Source organism: Amblyomma americanum, chromosome 8 (genome assembly GCF_052857255.1).
Source record: "Amblyomma americanum isolate KBUSLIRL-KWMA chromosome 8, ASM5285725v1, whole genome shotgun sequence".
NCBI classification, from domain to species: Eukaryota; Metazoa; Arthropoda; class Arachnida; order Ixodida; family Ixodidae; genus Amblyomma; species Amblyomma americanum.
In genome coordinates, this window is record NC_135504.1 from 54,856,200 (window position 1) to 54,872,313 (window position 16,114).

At 48.7% G+C, this 16,114-nt stretch overlaps 1 protein-coding gene across 1 annotated transcript; it reads left to right on the top strand.

The window, feature by feature from the left end:
• Positions 1–2,608: 2,608 nt before the first annotated feature.
• LOC144102393 (uncharacterized) lies at positions 2,609–11,898 on the top strand. The gene is made up of 6 exons (XM_077635675.1): positions 2,609–2,740; positions 6,334–6,476; positions 7,658–7,851; positions 9,707–9,804; positions 11,127–11,343; positions 11,848–11,898. Exons 1-6 carry the CDS (start codon positions 2,724–2,726, stop codon positions 11,896–11,898), a joined length of 720 nt encoding a protein of 239 aa, XP_077491801.1. The 5' UTR covers positions 2,609–2,723.
• Positions 11,899–16,114: the final 4,216 nt, after the last annotated feature.

Below are 16,114 nucleotides of genomic sequence, written 5' to 3' on the forward strand. Positions count from 1 at the left end.
GGATGCATCCAAAGAAAGAAGAAATAGCCCTCGCTGTCATGTCTTTCACGTTTGACGGCATCCAATTCGGGACATTTTCTCCCAGTTTGCAAATGGGGACGTTATTTCCGGAGATGCATTTTTTTTCCCGTAACCCAGGCACTGCCGCATGGGGAAACGTGCCCAGGTGGCACTTCAGCTGTCCCACTGCACAATCAAAAATTGCCGTGGTCAGTCACCTCGGGTGCGATAATAATAATAATTGGTTTTGGCGGAAAGGAAATGGCGCAGTATCTGTCTCATATATCGTTGGACACCTGAACCACGCCGTAAGGGACGGGATGAAGGAGGGAGTGAAAGAAGAAAGGAAGAAAGGAAAGCCGTAGTGGAGGGCTCCGGATTAATTTCGACCACCTGGGGATTTCTAACGTGCACTGACATCGCACAGCACACGGGCGCTTCAGCGTTTTTCCTCCATAAAAACGCAGCCGCCGCGGCCGGGTTTGAACCGGGGATATCCGGATAAGTAGAGAATCAACAATTTCGACGATTAGAGGCGCGTTTTTGATAAGCTCGTTTGCCTAGATGCTCTTGACATAGCCCAGTCACCTGACTCTTGATATGTGTGGCTGCATAAGAGCGTCGTAGACACTGGTAGCTCATGCCTTCAAGCTCAGGCATATGCGGCGTAGGAAAGCACTCGGAGACCGCTGGCTCCGTTCTGTTCATTGCTTGGTCCTTTCGCTAGGCTGTATGTTACAGCGCTGTGACTGACACGGCAAACTTCATTGCAGGTTTCGTATTGCTGCTTAGCTTTTTGGCGCTCATTGTTAAAAATGCAAGGCATTTGAAACGCTTAGCACTGTGAAGAGAATGTGGATAAACATTGTGCGTGCGGCCGCAGCTGTGGCCAAGCGGTTTGAGTTTCCATCTCGTATCCGGGGGGGGGGGGGGGGGGGGTGGAGGATAATGCGATGGTCGATACCCAGTGCCTCCGAGTACCCGCAACCTGCTTCCAATGGGCAAAAACTTTCGCCTGGCCTGGTGGTCTGCATATGTGGGGCGGAGGTGAAATAGGTCTCCGACCACAGAGTGCACCCACAGTATCTTGTGACACTGTGCGCTTTGGTCCAAGCTTTCCTTGAGCCACATTGCGTGAATCTTTGCACTGTTGTTCATTCTTAAAAGCTGCCAACACGCGGATTTATCTTTTTGTTGGCGATCCAAGATGCGAACATATTTATATGGATTGATCGCATTCAGGTGGAGCTGACTATACATTGTTCCAGAATGTCGCAGTAACTTTCGACGCCCTGTCTCGAAAGTTTTCTACCAGCTTTAAACTGAGCGCGGCCGAGGGCGGCAGGCATTCTGTTCGACGACCGCCTAGCACGCTTGTTGCTTTCGCCGCCGCCGAGTGATTGAGCCCATTGTGGGCTGTTAGGACTCGGGTAGCGGCATCCCACAGATGACAACCAGTTGTCGTAGGGCGCCCGCTAACTCGAGCCCGGCTCCATCGGGTAGCTTTTCCGAGCCTTCGGGCTGAGGAAATATGGAACCTGAAATTTGGGAAAGCGAAAACAAGCGGGTTTAATGCCTGTTTGATGAAACCTATTTATGCATGAACAAAAGAGCAGAGTCAAAAATTAAGTGTTCATGAGCAGAACGACTAGATGAGCCTTGTCGCCCAGGTCCAGAGCGTCCTTTCTCCACTCAAGAGACCTTACCATTGTTCTAGTTCATTGCTGATTTTTAAGGTGCGCAAAAAAAGGCAAAACATGAAGGTAGGCAACAGGACGAGGCGCCGCTTCCAGCTACGTTATTACATACAAGAATCGTACATATGTATCTTTCATCGGCATATGCCCAGACAGGCCGCCCAAAGATCGCAGTAGACATGATGAAGCACACTCCAGGAGTCTCTTCTCAGTCGCGTACAATGCAATCGAAGTGTCCCTTACGCACTGGTTGCCTCTATTTTTCATAGAAAACGCTTCTAACAGCCCCCTTTATTTCGTGAATTTACTTTTACCGAGAATGCGTGCGCCTACCCGTAGGCGCGGTTCGGGTGTCGCATGAGATATGACAGTTAATGCACCATTTCCTTTCCTCCAAAAGCCAAATTTTCATTTTCATTTCAATGTAGCGTGGCTCATACGTGCAAGGCTCGCACCTTTTAATGTGCTTCGGTAAATGTGTAGCTTCCTTCATTTGTTCCACATTTCACTCACGTTCCTTTGCTCCCTCATTGACGCACCGTTAAGTTTGTCCCACGTAGGAGTTGTCGCATGACAGGTTGATTTCGTAAAACATCTCTTCAGCGGTTTACGAAATACCCCTGTGCGAGTCCCGTACTGCACTCAAGTACGCATTTTAGGTAAAGGTTAATACACGAGAGCCAGTGAGCTGTTACAAACATGCTTCATGTTGGCGATCGTGACCTTTGGGTTACCTGTCTGCGCATGTGCCGATGAAAATTATACATACATGTACGTTCCGTGTGCGTAATGAACTATTTGAATGTGGCGTTTCGTCCTGTTGTCTACCTTCGTCTTTTCTCGTTTCTTTTGGACATTTAAAAGTCAAGGACTAAGACTTGTTCACTGTGTGGTTCCCTTGCAGGCACCAGAATATTCTGGAACTGTTAAATTGGTTCCACGACGACACACGTGTGTACCTCATTCTCGAGTAGGCACCAAAAGGAGCGCTCTACAATAAGCGAGTTGGAGAGAAGCGTTTCAGCGATGTTCGTGCAGCCACGGTGAGTGCTTCTGTGCTCACCCACCTTTCATCGCGCTGGCCCTCCTCATCACACAGCCATGCCATTTTTCCCAGGCACTCCTCTGATGTTATGGCAAAAGCTATCAGGCTGATCTGCATGGTTTAATGATAAGGTGTGATTCTGTCTCAGAAATATGGTGTACGTTGAAGAACAGCATGAGGAAGGCCATGGAGTGTTTAGGATTTTCAGGAACTACAATGAAAACGCTAGTTAAAGTTTGCTGAGGTTGTAAAGAGAGGCTAACGAGAACCAGGTAGTTTTTTAATAGCGTTGAGAATCAAGTGCAACCCGCTAGCGGCTCTTTTGAAAAAGTCGCTAAGATAGTTCGTGTTCGCTCCGCCAGGCGACCGTATTTAGCCGCGGATTTATGAAGCTAATGATGCTGATAACCTGTTTTTTACACGCGATTCCTTAGTAGTGCTGGAAAGGTCCTTTATCGACCTCAACCTGTAGTAACCCGTTTATTATGGCTTGGAACTAATCTTCAGAAGATGTCAAGACTCTTGAAGCTTGCGGGATTTCTGGAAGCAGCAGATATGCGGCAGATTTTCAGGAAAACCGGACGTAAGACTTGACCACAAGAAGGCCAGCTGAGGGCAGTAGGCCTCGTTGAAAACAGACAAAAGCTATGCCATGACGAATTCTCTTCTCTTTCGTGCAGTAAGCACATTGGGACTGGACTCTCATCTCGAATAGTGCTTGTCACGGATATTTGAAATGAGAAAAAAAAATGACAGACAATTTAGCATGGTTAGGCCAGATGAGACATAGGTGCGCTAGCACTAGTTGTGCTTAGTTTAACTTGATTACGCTAGAGCGGTAATAGGTTAAAGGCCATTTATTCGGAAATGTGTTGAGTGTTGAATTGGGTTTAGCGGCACATAAGCATCTATTGCTATCAAGCGCTAAGCTCAGCATGCGGAATTGGTCATTGTCTACATTCCATTCATAGATCGCTGCGAGTCCTCTTAACGCTTCTAGCACAGTGGTGCGGCGGTTAAGCGATGCGCCACTGCCCTGCGATGGCAGGTGCTGCCACCGGTGCGGCTTGTGAGAGCCAGGTTTCTTTTCCCGAGCAACATCTCTCGACTGGTCACTAACGGAACTGCCACGTACGAGGGCGGGCAGTTTGCTCACAATCCGTTTGGCAGATTTTGATGCCGTCGAAGGTCGGGTCACGTAGGTGTTCCGGATAGCCGCCTGCACCCCGGTGGATTCACACAGACAACCGCTAAGCTGCTGAGAGGGAGCTCTAGGGCTAAGGCACTAAAAATATAGCGCTATGCACTGCCATGGAGTTTGGCTTATCACGTCCCACGTGTAGGAATGCGTTTGACTGAAAAGAATTGAGTCCGTGCACGACACTGATGGAGTTCAGTTGGATCCCAATAAAAAGGCGGTGAAGGACGGTCGAAACATTAATAGATTACATTTGTGGTTTAGCATGATGTATATCATAACGTGTGATCTGTCGCTGGGTGCTATGTCTGCAATGTAAAGTGTTTCAAAATATTGACCGAAACACAAGGAGTGGCAGTACAGTGTGTGCTATGAAATAAAACCTTATGTGCAGCTCACTTATTTATAGAGTGGTGCTTGCCAAGTCAGTGGTGGGAATATATAATGGTCACTATTTTGGAACGAGCCTCCCGGCGGAGGGAGTCAAGTCTGAGTATGTTTCAGTAGTAACTTAGATTAACAATTCGCAGTAAAAGATGACATTCGCGGTTGAAAACAGCAGAACACGTTCCATATTGCAGCGAAAATGGGCAGCTGTGGAGCCTTGATGCAAAATGCCAAACAATGATAAACCTGAATAAGGAACCGGAACTTGTCTCATTCTCACTCAAGGAAGTGGCACCAATCATTATTCTAGACCACTCGGGGCTTCTAGCTGACGCGCGTTTTAGGATATTGCGTGGTCCTACACTCTAAACGTGAATAAGCCTCTGTAGGAGTCAAAGAAGGAGTAAGCTGTCCTTTAGTGCAGTCCCTCTTAGATGCAGGGTAATCTGGCCAAGTCCCAGAGCAATTTCCATCACTAAATGTGCAGAATTCTTGTGCTATTGGCAAAAAATGATGACGATGCGTCTTTTCCACGGTTCTTTTCGCTTGGCCTGATCGTTTGACCGTGGCCATCCTTACCGCTCTGTGACAGTGCCTCGGGCTGCTCTTTTGTAGCGAGAGCTACACTAGGCCAGTCAGCCGCGCACTTCACATAAGCGTCCCTAGTCACTGCTGCGCATGCGCCACTAGTTCCACCGTGCCGCGGGTGCTCCGCCGCTGCGCCGCACCGTGCCTTTACTCATAATCCCCCGTTTTCAGTTATCATTTTCCTTATCCTTTTTTCTCTCCCTCCCTCCTTTATTCCTTCCCTTACGGCGGAGTTCAGGTGTCCACCTAGATATGCGAGACACTGTGCCATTTACCATTCTCAAAAATTGGCTGTGGTCTAGCTCTGGTTAAACCTGGTTGAATTGCGAAAGACGTTCGGCCTGTTGTTTTTCTGCTTCCTCGGCACGTCGTCGTCTCATGGTTTCATTCCGTCTAGCACGACTAGACTCACCTTCTAAAGTGGCTCGCTTAGCTGCTTCGGATTCTCGTCGTTTTCGCGATCGTTCTTCTCGTTGTTCCTCTGTTTCTTGGGCACGTTGCAGCCTCTTTCTCTCATTCTTCCTAGCTTGCTTAGCTTCCGCCTATAAATGTAACTTTTCCGAAGCTGTGGAGCAACTAGATTCAAATATAGACTCTTCGTCGGAAACTTCCACGGCGAGAATGATCAACCAACGCGTAGCGCACCGCTATATATCCAAGTGAAGCCGCCGCAGACCGAGCGCAAGGCGAGGAGTTCGTCACATCACATGAGAGACCAACAGCTAAGCGCAGCGCCGGCTCCCGAGGGGTTGGGGGGGGGGGGGGGGGGCACGGCATACGCGAGGAGCGGTTAGACCTGGCGTAGTATTGATTTCGCAATAAAAACGAAACAAAACAAGTGAGCCTCCGGCGCTTATTGGATTCATTGGCGTTGACAATGTTGGAGAGGCCGTTCATTTTCTCGAAAGGAAAGGCGCACAACTGGCTCGGATCCCTGGGTTGGTGGACACACCCAATCTCGCCTTCATGTAGGTGGCGTCGGTGTCCAACTGCAAAAACCTGCTTTGATTGCTTTCCGCACACTGGACAGGCAACGCGGCCACCCTGCTCCCTGGCAGTTGGCCGTTAATGGTTGATCGCCAGAGGTTGCTGGTCACGAAATGAACGCTGCGGCCTCTCGCTGCGATGCCGCGTGTCTGCCCCAACATTGCCAGCGCTAATTCATTCAGCCCACATGTATCACCACCGCCACCGACATCAAAACGCGAATGAGGCGTCCACTAACCCAGGGAGCCAGTTATGCTCCCTTCCTTTCATCAAAATCATCGGCATCTAGAATGTTGACAACGCCAATGAACACAACTAACGCCGACAGCTTTCGATTTGTATATATACTGGATTAGCAGTGCTAATCCACATCAATTTTGAAGCTGCAGCTTTCTCAGCGGATGATAGGGAACGTTGTCTGATTCTCGCAGCGGATGCTCGCAAGACACCAGCAACCCCCGGCGGAGCCGTCGTCTGCAGCCACGCAGTCGTGTGGAATGCATGCGTCGCGTATTGGGGCGACTTGCAGCCGGCATCCAAATCAGCACCCTACGAATTCCACTACACCTAACAGGTGAGGATTGGTTGGTGGTTTAAATCTTCATTTTTGTTTTTATGAGGGACAGAGAGAATTTCGGCTCTCAGAGCTTTCGTTTCAAGGATGCCCAAGACAACAGCTAACTCTAACCGTCACTTGGAATTTGTTGAGTCCGGCATATAACTTGGCATTCAATGATTTCACTGATATTCCTTGTTTCAGTTTCGACAGCCGTACGGTGGCCATATGTACGACGTAGAAAACGAGTTCAGGCGACGTTGGGGTCACGAGACGTATATGAATTCAGCGATGTAATAGCTGTCTGTTCAATTCTTGTCATTGTGTCTTTCCGGGCAGGTAGACCTGAGTTTGTGTGAATCACATTGACAAAGTAGTGATTCTATTGCAGCATTTCTATGCTTTCACTTGACAACGTTGTATCAACACGTCTTTGACGTCACGGCCACTGCTGGGCATTTAAAGCCGAAGCGAAACGACGGGAGAAAAGAATTAAACTTAAAATAATTTCGGGGCGCAAGAAATTTCAGCTTGGTTATGCATGTATACTAATTGTGTTGAAATTATAATTCAGGCACGCATGAACGCCATTCGCCACAGCTGCCTCGAACCACATGTCACTTATGCTTCGCGCTTGTTATTCGCTGTCTGTGATATCACTCGCGTTGACTCATGCAGTCATTATAACAGCTAAAGTAAATCGTGTCGTTTTGTGAATGTGGCTGCTGCCTTCATCACTCACTGCCTTCTTTGAGCGTAGCTTTCTCAATTCCTTGGTTACAGCATGCCAGTCGGGATACAGAAAAAAGGACACAACGCAGCTGCGTATGTTGTCCTTTATTTTGTGTGCTGTGCGTCGCGCTCTAACGATGGAATAGCAAAACCAACTCGCCAAAATTGTTTGTAGATTTCTCGCAGCGATCGATGCGTCGGCAGGTTTTGAACGGAATTTCTTGCGGAGACCACTCGGACTTGGAACTACCACTAGGAGAGGAGTAGCGGTGACACCACGTGGGAGAGGAAAGACAGTAAAATATTCAAAGTAACAGCACGCTTTCTGAAGTGCCCTGTTACAGTTGGCTTGTAGTAATTTTGCTAGTATATTGTGAACAGAGGACCCCGGCAGTGGTAGTTTAGGAAATACTCTTGCATCCTATTGTCTGAATAGCGACTGACCGGTATTCTGTGTCATACTGCAGTCGGCTGCTCCAGTCTACCGTCAGGCTCATGCATTGCTCGATGCCGACGGCGATGGAGGGGCCTGGGGCAGCAGCACAGTGAGCTCCTAGCTGCTATGCCTTCGTCACGTGGGTGTGAGCCGCGACGCCGACGCATCTCCCAACCGCCCCGTCTACGCGGCAGGTTGCGGGCGGAGGAGAGGAGGGTGTTTCGGGTGAGGAAGTCTGATACCAGAATTTCGCCTGTGATTGGCCCGTGCCTTTCAATGGCGTCGCAGTTATTTATGATGCAAAAAAATTGAAGCTGCACTTAAGCCTTCTTAAGCATTTCGAGTTCCGTTGTCTCCTGTGTTGCATTGTATTGTAATTATTTATCGATGGTAGTTAATTAACTTCACTGGTAAAGGAATTTGTCATTTATTTTTCTTTATTTATTTTACCCTTAAGGGGTGGGGTCTTACCTTTTGTTATTAATCATTAAATTATTTCTATTAGTTAATTATTTTTATTATTTTTGTCCGTTCTTTTCTGGAGGAGTTACCAGTATTTCACCAATTTCGTCCATTACGTTGAGTATTTGGCGAAATTAATTGCCTTTAGCGAAAAATCCGCACCTTTTGTGCGGAACTGGCGGAAACACATTCGCGGACAACAAGATGTGAAAACAGCCGTTATACGCATTCATGCATAACAAGTTTCGAAGTGCTAAACCCTGCACCGTAACTCACAGAGCTCGGAGAAAGCTGTTGCCATCTTCGTGGTGGTGGTAGTGGTTTTATTAAAAGTAATAGTAAAAAAGAAGGAAAAGATTTTTGCTAGCCCCGGCATCTGCCATCTTGCCTGTTGTGTTTTTAGAACGCTTAACGCCTAGAGTAAAACAGTGAAGTCTGAGACCTATAGACATTTCGTGCCTAAACCTGTTCTACTAAGTGCGCAGTCACATAAGCGGATGTTGACTGTGTACACATTCAACATCCGCCGATTCCGGCTCCTTGTAGCAGCTCTTGCAGCAAAACCCACAACCAAAAATTTGGTGACCTCATCCTCAAAGATTTTGACATTTTTCTTTTCTCTCTTGATGCCTGAAAAGACCACTGCTCCCAAATGGACATAACGATCTGCAGTTTTTAGAAGCAGGAGTACGCCGTGCATTTGTGTAGTTGGCGGCATGAATAGCCATTTTGAAGCGAAAGCTTCATTACGCGCGGTAAAGCCGATTCACCGTGCGTTGCTGGCTGACCTTCAAGTGAGCCAGGGGTCAAGCGTGGCTTGACCTTTGACCTTTCGATTCCCGCTAGATAGCGGTACAGAATAGGCCGCAGCGTTCATTTGGTGACCAACCTCTCGCGATGAACCATTAATTTAACTGCCGCCTGCCAGAGGGACAGTTAGTGCAACACACTCAACGTTACAGACGCCAAGCCGCGTCGAGTTGCCCGATACACCACAGCTCTCGCTCTGTAACCAGGTTCAGCAATAGTGAAACCGCAGCTATTATTTTTTTAATTGTCGCTCAAGAGATGATCGGGATGGTCACTCTCTAATCATGTAGATCTGTACAGGTGGCCTTTGTGAGTATTCGAATAAAATTAGAAGCTATGCGCGGGCTGTATAATTACAAATATCTTTTTAAATAATTACAGCCCCCATCCGATTAGCACGACAGCTCACTGCGCGTTCAAAGCCGCACGTACTCCGATGACGTGAATGGGCAATCAGGGAGAGCCGTCTCTTTGGGCGTGCTCAATTCAAGTGGGCGGGAGGGGCCACCGCGGGGTTCAGTTCCAGCCTGTCATTTTTTGTTTTCTTTTCTTCTGGGTTGTATGAGTTGATAGAAGAGAGGATCATCATTATTTTTAATCGCCGGTATTCTCTGTGTTAATGAAACTAGAGCTTTGAAAAATTTTACAGTGCGTAACTAAGGATGGAATGCCCATCGTTTGTGCTCTTTTCTTATCCGCAGTAAATATCACCTTGTGCTCCCTTTCAGTAACAAATTAATGAGTTTGGGGGAACCGGTACTGCTCCTGGATGTTCTTGATTAACCTGAGGTTGACTTCACCTTTACAGAGCAGCTGTCGCCGCTTTAGATGTGGAAGCTTGGCGGAGTCGCTCGGGGGAGTCGGGATGAGGATTTCCCGGACTTCGAACTCCGCCAGTCAAGAAAGGTGGGAATACTTTGCAGAGTTTTCTTGCCACTGGGTGCGGATTTGCCAGTACGGGAGAATTCGTGAGATGTTAGTCCTATAACCCGCCCCACGATATACGGGATGCTTCACTTAATACTGTCAGCAGAATTTTTAAAAGTAGTGCATGTTGTTGGGCGAGTCGGTCGTACATCTTGGAGTAAAAGTACTGCGCGAAATAATGCAAACCGTCCTCGCGCCTTTTTCGTCCATGTTTGTATCATTTTGTGCAGTACCTTTACCTTAAAAGTAGACTTTTTGAGTTAAAAGAGCGCTTTTTCGAGAAGAATTAACAGTGGTGTAGGGAGACAGTTATGTCGTCTGTGTTCACTACGGGCTCTAAAGCACGTCGTAGTTCTAAAGATGCCCCAAATCACCGTGCACAGCCGTTTTCCTACTTCAGTTTGACTGAAATACCGCGAACTAAACCGTGACGGAAATATTGATAAATGACTTGTACACTGCTAAAGGTCATCAGTAAGACGAACTTGTAATCGTGTGCACAGATTGACTACTGAAGCCGAGGTTGCGGGAGGCGAAATGCGAAAGCGGGCACTGGTTTAGGATTTGAGTGGTGGAAATATGGGTGACTAGCCTTCAGCCCCCCCCCCCCCCCCCCTGCCCCTCCTCCCCCGCACTCCCCCTCCGCGGGTGCAGCGTTCCCGTTCGCTAACCGCGGAGGGGTAAGTGCTCGAGGGAAACAAAGGGAGGGGACGACACAGCGTTAACATTCATACGCTATTTATTACACTTGCAACTAATACACAGAGCGGGCCAGCTACCTACACAGCATCAATGAGGCATTCCTCGGAAATAGAAGGCTACGTAGCAAAGACTTCCGACTTACCGGCAGGGCCAGGGGCGCGACTTCGAAAGTATCGGAGGCGAACACTTGTATGCGCCGATAATGGCGTCCGGGTTTCCCCGTACGCGCCTTATTCTTGGGACAAAGCCATTCCCGACCATTTGCTGGGGAAGGCGACCAGAACGCGCGTTTGCTGCGCTCGCTTCGCTGCCTGGAACCAGAAGTCCAGCGGCAAGGCACGACGGCTCTACTTGCGCCTGCCGCGTAAGGTGACGAGAGCGTCCCGCTGCAACCGCTCGTGACGCTGGCCGGATCCCGAAGAGACCCTGTCCGGTTCCACAGAATTCCGCGTAACCTTCGAAGTGGCGCTCCCGTCGCCGTTCTCTTTCCCCCGTGAGGGACTTCCCTCCTCGCCCAGTCGGTACTGTCCTGACGCTGAATTGTTAATGTCTGTAGTTTTATTCCTTTATCACCCTCTAAAAATTCTCATCTGACGCAGGACGAGGACTGCATTCCCGCGAAGAACCTCGTCAGTGACGGAGGGACGCCCAAAAGCGACCCCTGGGCAGAAGTGCCTTTCGTCAGCGGGACGCCACCTTGGCCGCCCACACGAGCCCGGTGGATGCGCACGAGTACCGGACACGCGAAGCCAGGTTCTCGAAATAGGAGCTGCCTCTCGCAACCGTGCATCCTGCCTATCTGGCACATTAAAGGGCGTGTTTTCTGCACGTCAAATCGAAATTGCTTCCTCTCAGTTTGTAATAGTAGAAGAATTTATTTGTAAAAAAAATTGTCCTTGGCCACTAGGCTGAAGGCAGGTCATGCCACATTTGACGGAAGTGGCAACCACTTACAGAAATGGAACCCGACCGCGCCGGCAGCGTTTCGATTTCGGCGAAACGCAAAAGGCGCCCGTGTGCTGTGTGATATCAGTGCACGTTAAGATATCGAGGTAGTCGAAATTATTCCAGAGCCCTCCATTACGGCACCTTTCTCTTCTTTTAGTCTTTCACTCTCTCCTTCATCCCTTCCCTTAAGGCGCGGTTCAGTTGTCCGCCGAGATGCGAGACGGATACTGCACCAGTTCCTTTCCCCCAAAACAATTTTGTTTGTAATACCACATCAAAGCGTGCAATACAATACGCCCAAGTCATAACAACGAAAGTGTAGATAAAAGACTTAATAAACATGTACAGTCTTCGCCTGCCAAAAACGTGCAGCCCAAGAAGTTTGCTTCCAAGCAGTGTTCGGAGGCTCTTAAGCACATTTGACAGTATACAGTAGGTATGAAACTGGTGAGCAACGTCTCACAACAGCGGTTTAATTTGATTTCGTTTATGATGCTCATAAGCAGGCATTTCCTTTATTTTTTCTTTCTTCTTTCTCTATTCAATACTTTAAACCTTGTTCAGGTCCAAGCATGGTGGGTTAAACGGCAACAAAACAATAATAACAAAGGTAATAAACATCAAAGTGTGGCGAAAGGCAATAAAGTCATTCCAGTGGGTTACAGTGCGAGGGAAAAATGAAACATCCCAGTTGTCTTTGTGTTCTGCTGCAAATATGTTATACGTACAGTCTTTGTAAAAAGTACACAGCCCAAGAGGTGTACAAATGGAGGCACCTGTTGTACGCGGTGTCAGCAAGCCTGCTTGAGTCGGATACAGCTGAAGTCTGCAGTTAAGCTCCGCCCACATTTAGGACCGCTGCGTCCCTGGCAGCTCCGCTACACGCTCGCGACAGCCATTCTATACATACCCCTACGACCACGGGGCTATGTCGTGGTATCACATGGTCTTACGGCACAGCCCTCGTATGTCAACACTTGGCTTCACAGCATCTCATCGGACGTTCTTGTCAAATGTCACCCAAATAAAGTTTATGGGTAAAAGTCAGGGGTTCGACACCATGACTGTACCACATATGGCCGTACACAGCTATCGTTGGTTGGACTGAAGGTCGTTCAAGGTCGTTGGGCCGCCTACCCGAAGACTTTTACCTAGCGTAGTGAAGCTTGTCGCTTCATAACTTTACTTGTTTACCGAGACAAGGAAATCATAAGAAAAGATAAGCGGAGATAAGCTTCTTTAAACAAAAGTCAACTCGAGTGTTTGCCGACGAAGTGCTGGCCGATCACATCGGCACTTCCTAGGTTGCAGAGCGCAAACGAGCGCGGTTAGGACTGATACAAAAGATAGTTATATAAGGCTATGATGCGACAAACACAGGATTAGGAACTGACTCAAAAGAGGTTATTCAACATTAATAAAGCGCAGTCTGAGTTTTCTGCCATGCAGACCAGCACTACCTGTTTGTACGTACACAACGATGTATACGTACACAAGTGTACTGCAGCGCAGTCGTCTTCATCAGCGCACTCCCGGGGAAATTTCGTGCTCACGCGGTAACTGCTCAGTGGTATACGATTACCTTCAGGCACTCATTTAGCGAGTACACTAGCTATGCAGTAGAAAAAAAAAAGCCAGCAGATGATATCGGAATGAAAAGCCACGGAACTCAAGCAGTCGCTACAGGCGCAGCTGTGGGAGGAGGAGGAGGAAAACTTTTATTTCTATTTACAGTGAGAGGTCGATGGGGCGAGCCGGAAGGGCCCGTCCCTTACAAACACTAGGAGGGAGCCCTAGTCCGGGATCCCTGTAGCTTCCGCAGCGGCTCGGGCTCTAGCTACCAATGCCTGTTGGGCATGGAGTTCGGAGCAGCCGCGCAGGGCAGCTTCCCAGGCCTCTCGAGTGGGGTGGAGGTGGGGTGGGTAGGCAGGATTGGAAGGGCATGCCCACACCATGTGGTAGGTGTCCGAAAACTCCTCCTCACAGTGTGGGCACGCGCCCGAGAAAGAAGAATTGAAGTGCTTAAGTACTGCCGGGCACAGTAAAGTATTGGTATAGAGGCGGAGAAGCCAGCGCTCCTCCACCCTGGTGAGGCCTTTACAGGGAGGGGGATAGAGACCATGAAAATTTTGATAAAGAGAGGTGATCTCTTTAAAGGTGATGGCCGGATTGAAATTGAATTCCGGATCATGCTGCGGATGAGGCGACGCCCGGTGAGTAAGCGCGCGGGCGGCAGCGTCGGCTGCCTCGTTCCCCTCAAGACCCGCATGAGCCGGAGCCCACACGATGGTACGATGGGTCGGAAACCCTGTGTAATCGCATGCGTGGAGAATTTTGAAAGCACGGTCTGGAATGTACCCTTGCTCAATATTGCTGCAGGCGCCCCTGGAGTCCGTAATAATGACTCGGGACTCTGGATCTGCGGCGGCCAGTGCAATGGCGATCTCTTCCGCAAATGTAATGTGGGGGGCACGGAAAGTAAGGCCTTGAACTGTAGTGTTTTGGTGGATGACGGCCGCCGTGTACCAACCCCCATGGTGTGGGCCGGCCGCATCCACATAGAAGACACCTGGCTTGTGGCCATATTGTTGAGAAATAGCCTCCGCCCGCGCGAGACGGCGACCATCATGGGTGTCTGCAGTCATGTTCTTCGGAAGGGGTCGCACCTGGAGTGCAAAGCGCCAGGCTTCAGGGATGCGGACCCGTTCTTCTGTATGTGTTGCGTAGGAAATGTGTAAGCGGGTTAGAAGGCGGCTCCCCGCAGGTGTTTTGCTTAGGCGCAAGTATTGATTGTTAAGATGAGCTTCTCGTAACTCCCCAAAGGTGTTGGTCATCCCCAGACCGAGGAGACGCTTGTTGGACGTCGTTATGGTTAGGTCGAGAGCTCTCTTATAAATCTTGCGGAGAACTACCTCTAAGGCATTCTCATCGCATTTGCGTAGGTGGAGGTAGGGAGCCGAATATAAAATCCGGCAGGTCACGAATGCATTGGCCAGCCGCAGGGCATCTTTGCATCGTAGTCCCCCCCTTTTATTGGACACCCGGCGGAGCATCCGACCCACCTGGTCCCCCACCTTACGTAACTTGTTTAGGGTAGTGTCTATCTTGCGCCTATGATGAATGAAAAGCCCCAGTACCCGGATCTCCGCGTGTTCAGGTATCGGTCCGCTAAGTAGGGAAAGGGCAATTTTGGTTGTGCACTTTGAGTTGGGGCGTATGTGCACAAATTCAGATTTGCTCGGGGAGCATTCAAGACCACAGCGACGAGCGTATTCGTCCACTATAGCTGCCGCTTGTTGCAGGTTGGTCTCGATGTCTCCAACCGATTGTTGTGTTGCCCAGAGGGTGATGTCGTCCGCATACAGAGCGTGCTGCACACCGGCGACCTCCGCCAGCTGGGTAGGGAGCTTCATCATGGAGCGCGGCGAAGTGACGAGTTTCGGTCGGTTCGGGCTGTGTCCGCATTTGGAAGGCATTCCAAAGTCTGGAATGTCTCCGCGGCGCTCCGTCGACTCGCATATCGTGAACCGAATGCCGTTGGGGAACTTCGTGTAGCTGCGTAACTCCGCGTTCCAGTCGAATGACATTTGGTTGGAAGGCATTTGAAGTGCCCTTATAGAAGGGGTGAACAGACCTCGACGTGGTGTCTACTTTGTCGATACTCGGCATTGCAAAATAGAGTTTCCACATGCCTGCACTTAAACGGGCGCCAGACCTGCTGGAGCAGTCGCTCTAATAACTGAGCTAACTGGGACGGCAAGCTTCATAAACGGCAAGCAATTTACTCCACCTTGGGGGATTGCCATAAATAATTTGTCCAAAGGATATTTGCCATGGTATGCATAATTGAAATTCACAAATATTTTCCCCGTTTCGTTAAAATTGTGCTTGTATTACGCCCTATTTTTCTACATTATCTTACAATGCGAACAAAATGGAAGCTTTGTAGAGTTGGTGCAGCACAGCCTCAATAAAAACAGTTAAAGTCGGCGCCCTGCTTGTGTCTTCGTTTCGCGTTCAGGTCTTTTCGCAGTCCTGGTAATCTAATTGGATCCTGGTCAAAGGCACCACAACGTTGAATAATTACTAGAAGTTGTTAGTTTTACAAACAAAAAAGGCACTCCGGCAGATCCCGAGTTACCATGGCAGGAAGGAAACTTGCCGACATCACCACAGTAATAAAATACGTAATCCACGTAAAGCGAACCGGGTATGCACAGTTCTCAGACTTCATTGTAGCGTACACAAAGGGGGCACAGCCAAGGAGGAGGAACACAGGACAGCGCCCTGTCCTGCCTTCCTAGTCCTTCACTCTGTCGCCTTTGTGTGGCTTAAAAAGAATGGACCGACTAGCCCGAGAGCGCATATTGCTGGTATACACATTTCGTTGCTTACAACATATGAATAGGAAATCATTTGTATCCAATCGTTCCTAACAGTCCTCTTACCGAATAATCCCAGACAAAATAAAAACATAGTCAAAAACAGACTAATTATGGAAAGTAAAAGCTAAGTTACCAGCTTCCAGTTGTTCTCAGTCAACCAATTTTAATATCAAGTTTGCTCACTCTAATTTCAAGAATAAAAACACATTATAAAGCAATTAATCAATGCTGAAATGAATTAACTACATTTATTT

Coding starts and splice junctions, on each gene's coding strand:
- LOC144102393 (XM_077635675.1), top strand. Junction 6,477..7,657: donor AATTCCACTACACCTAACAG/GTGAGGATTGGT, acceptor GTCATACTGCAG/TCGGCTGCTCCAGTCTACCG. Junction 9,805..11,126: donor AACTCCGCCAGTCAAGAAAG/GTGGGAATACTT, acceptor CATCTGACGCAG/GACGAGGACTGCATTCCCGC.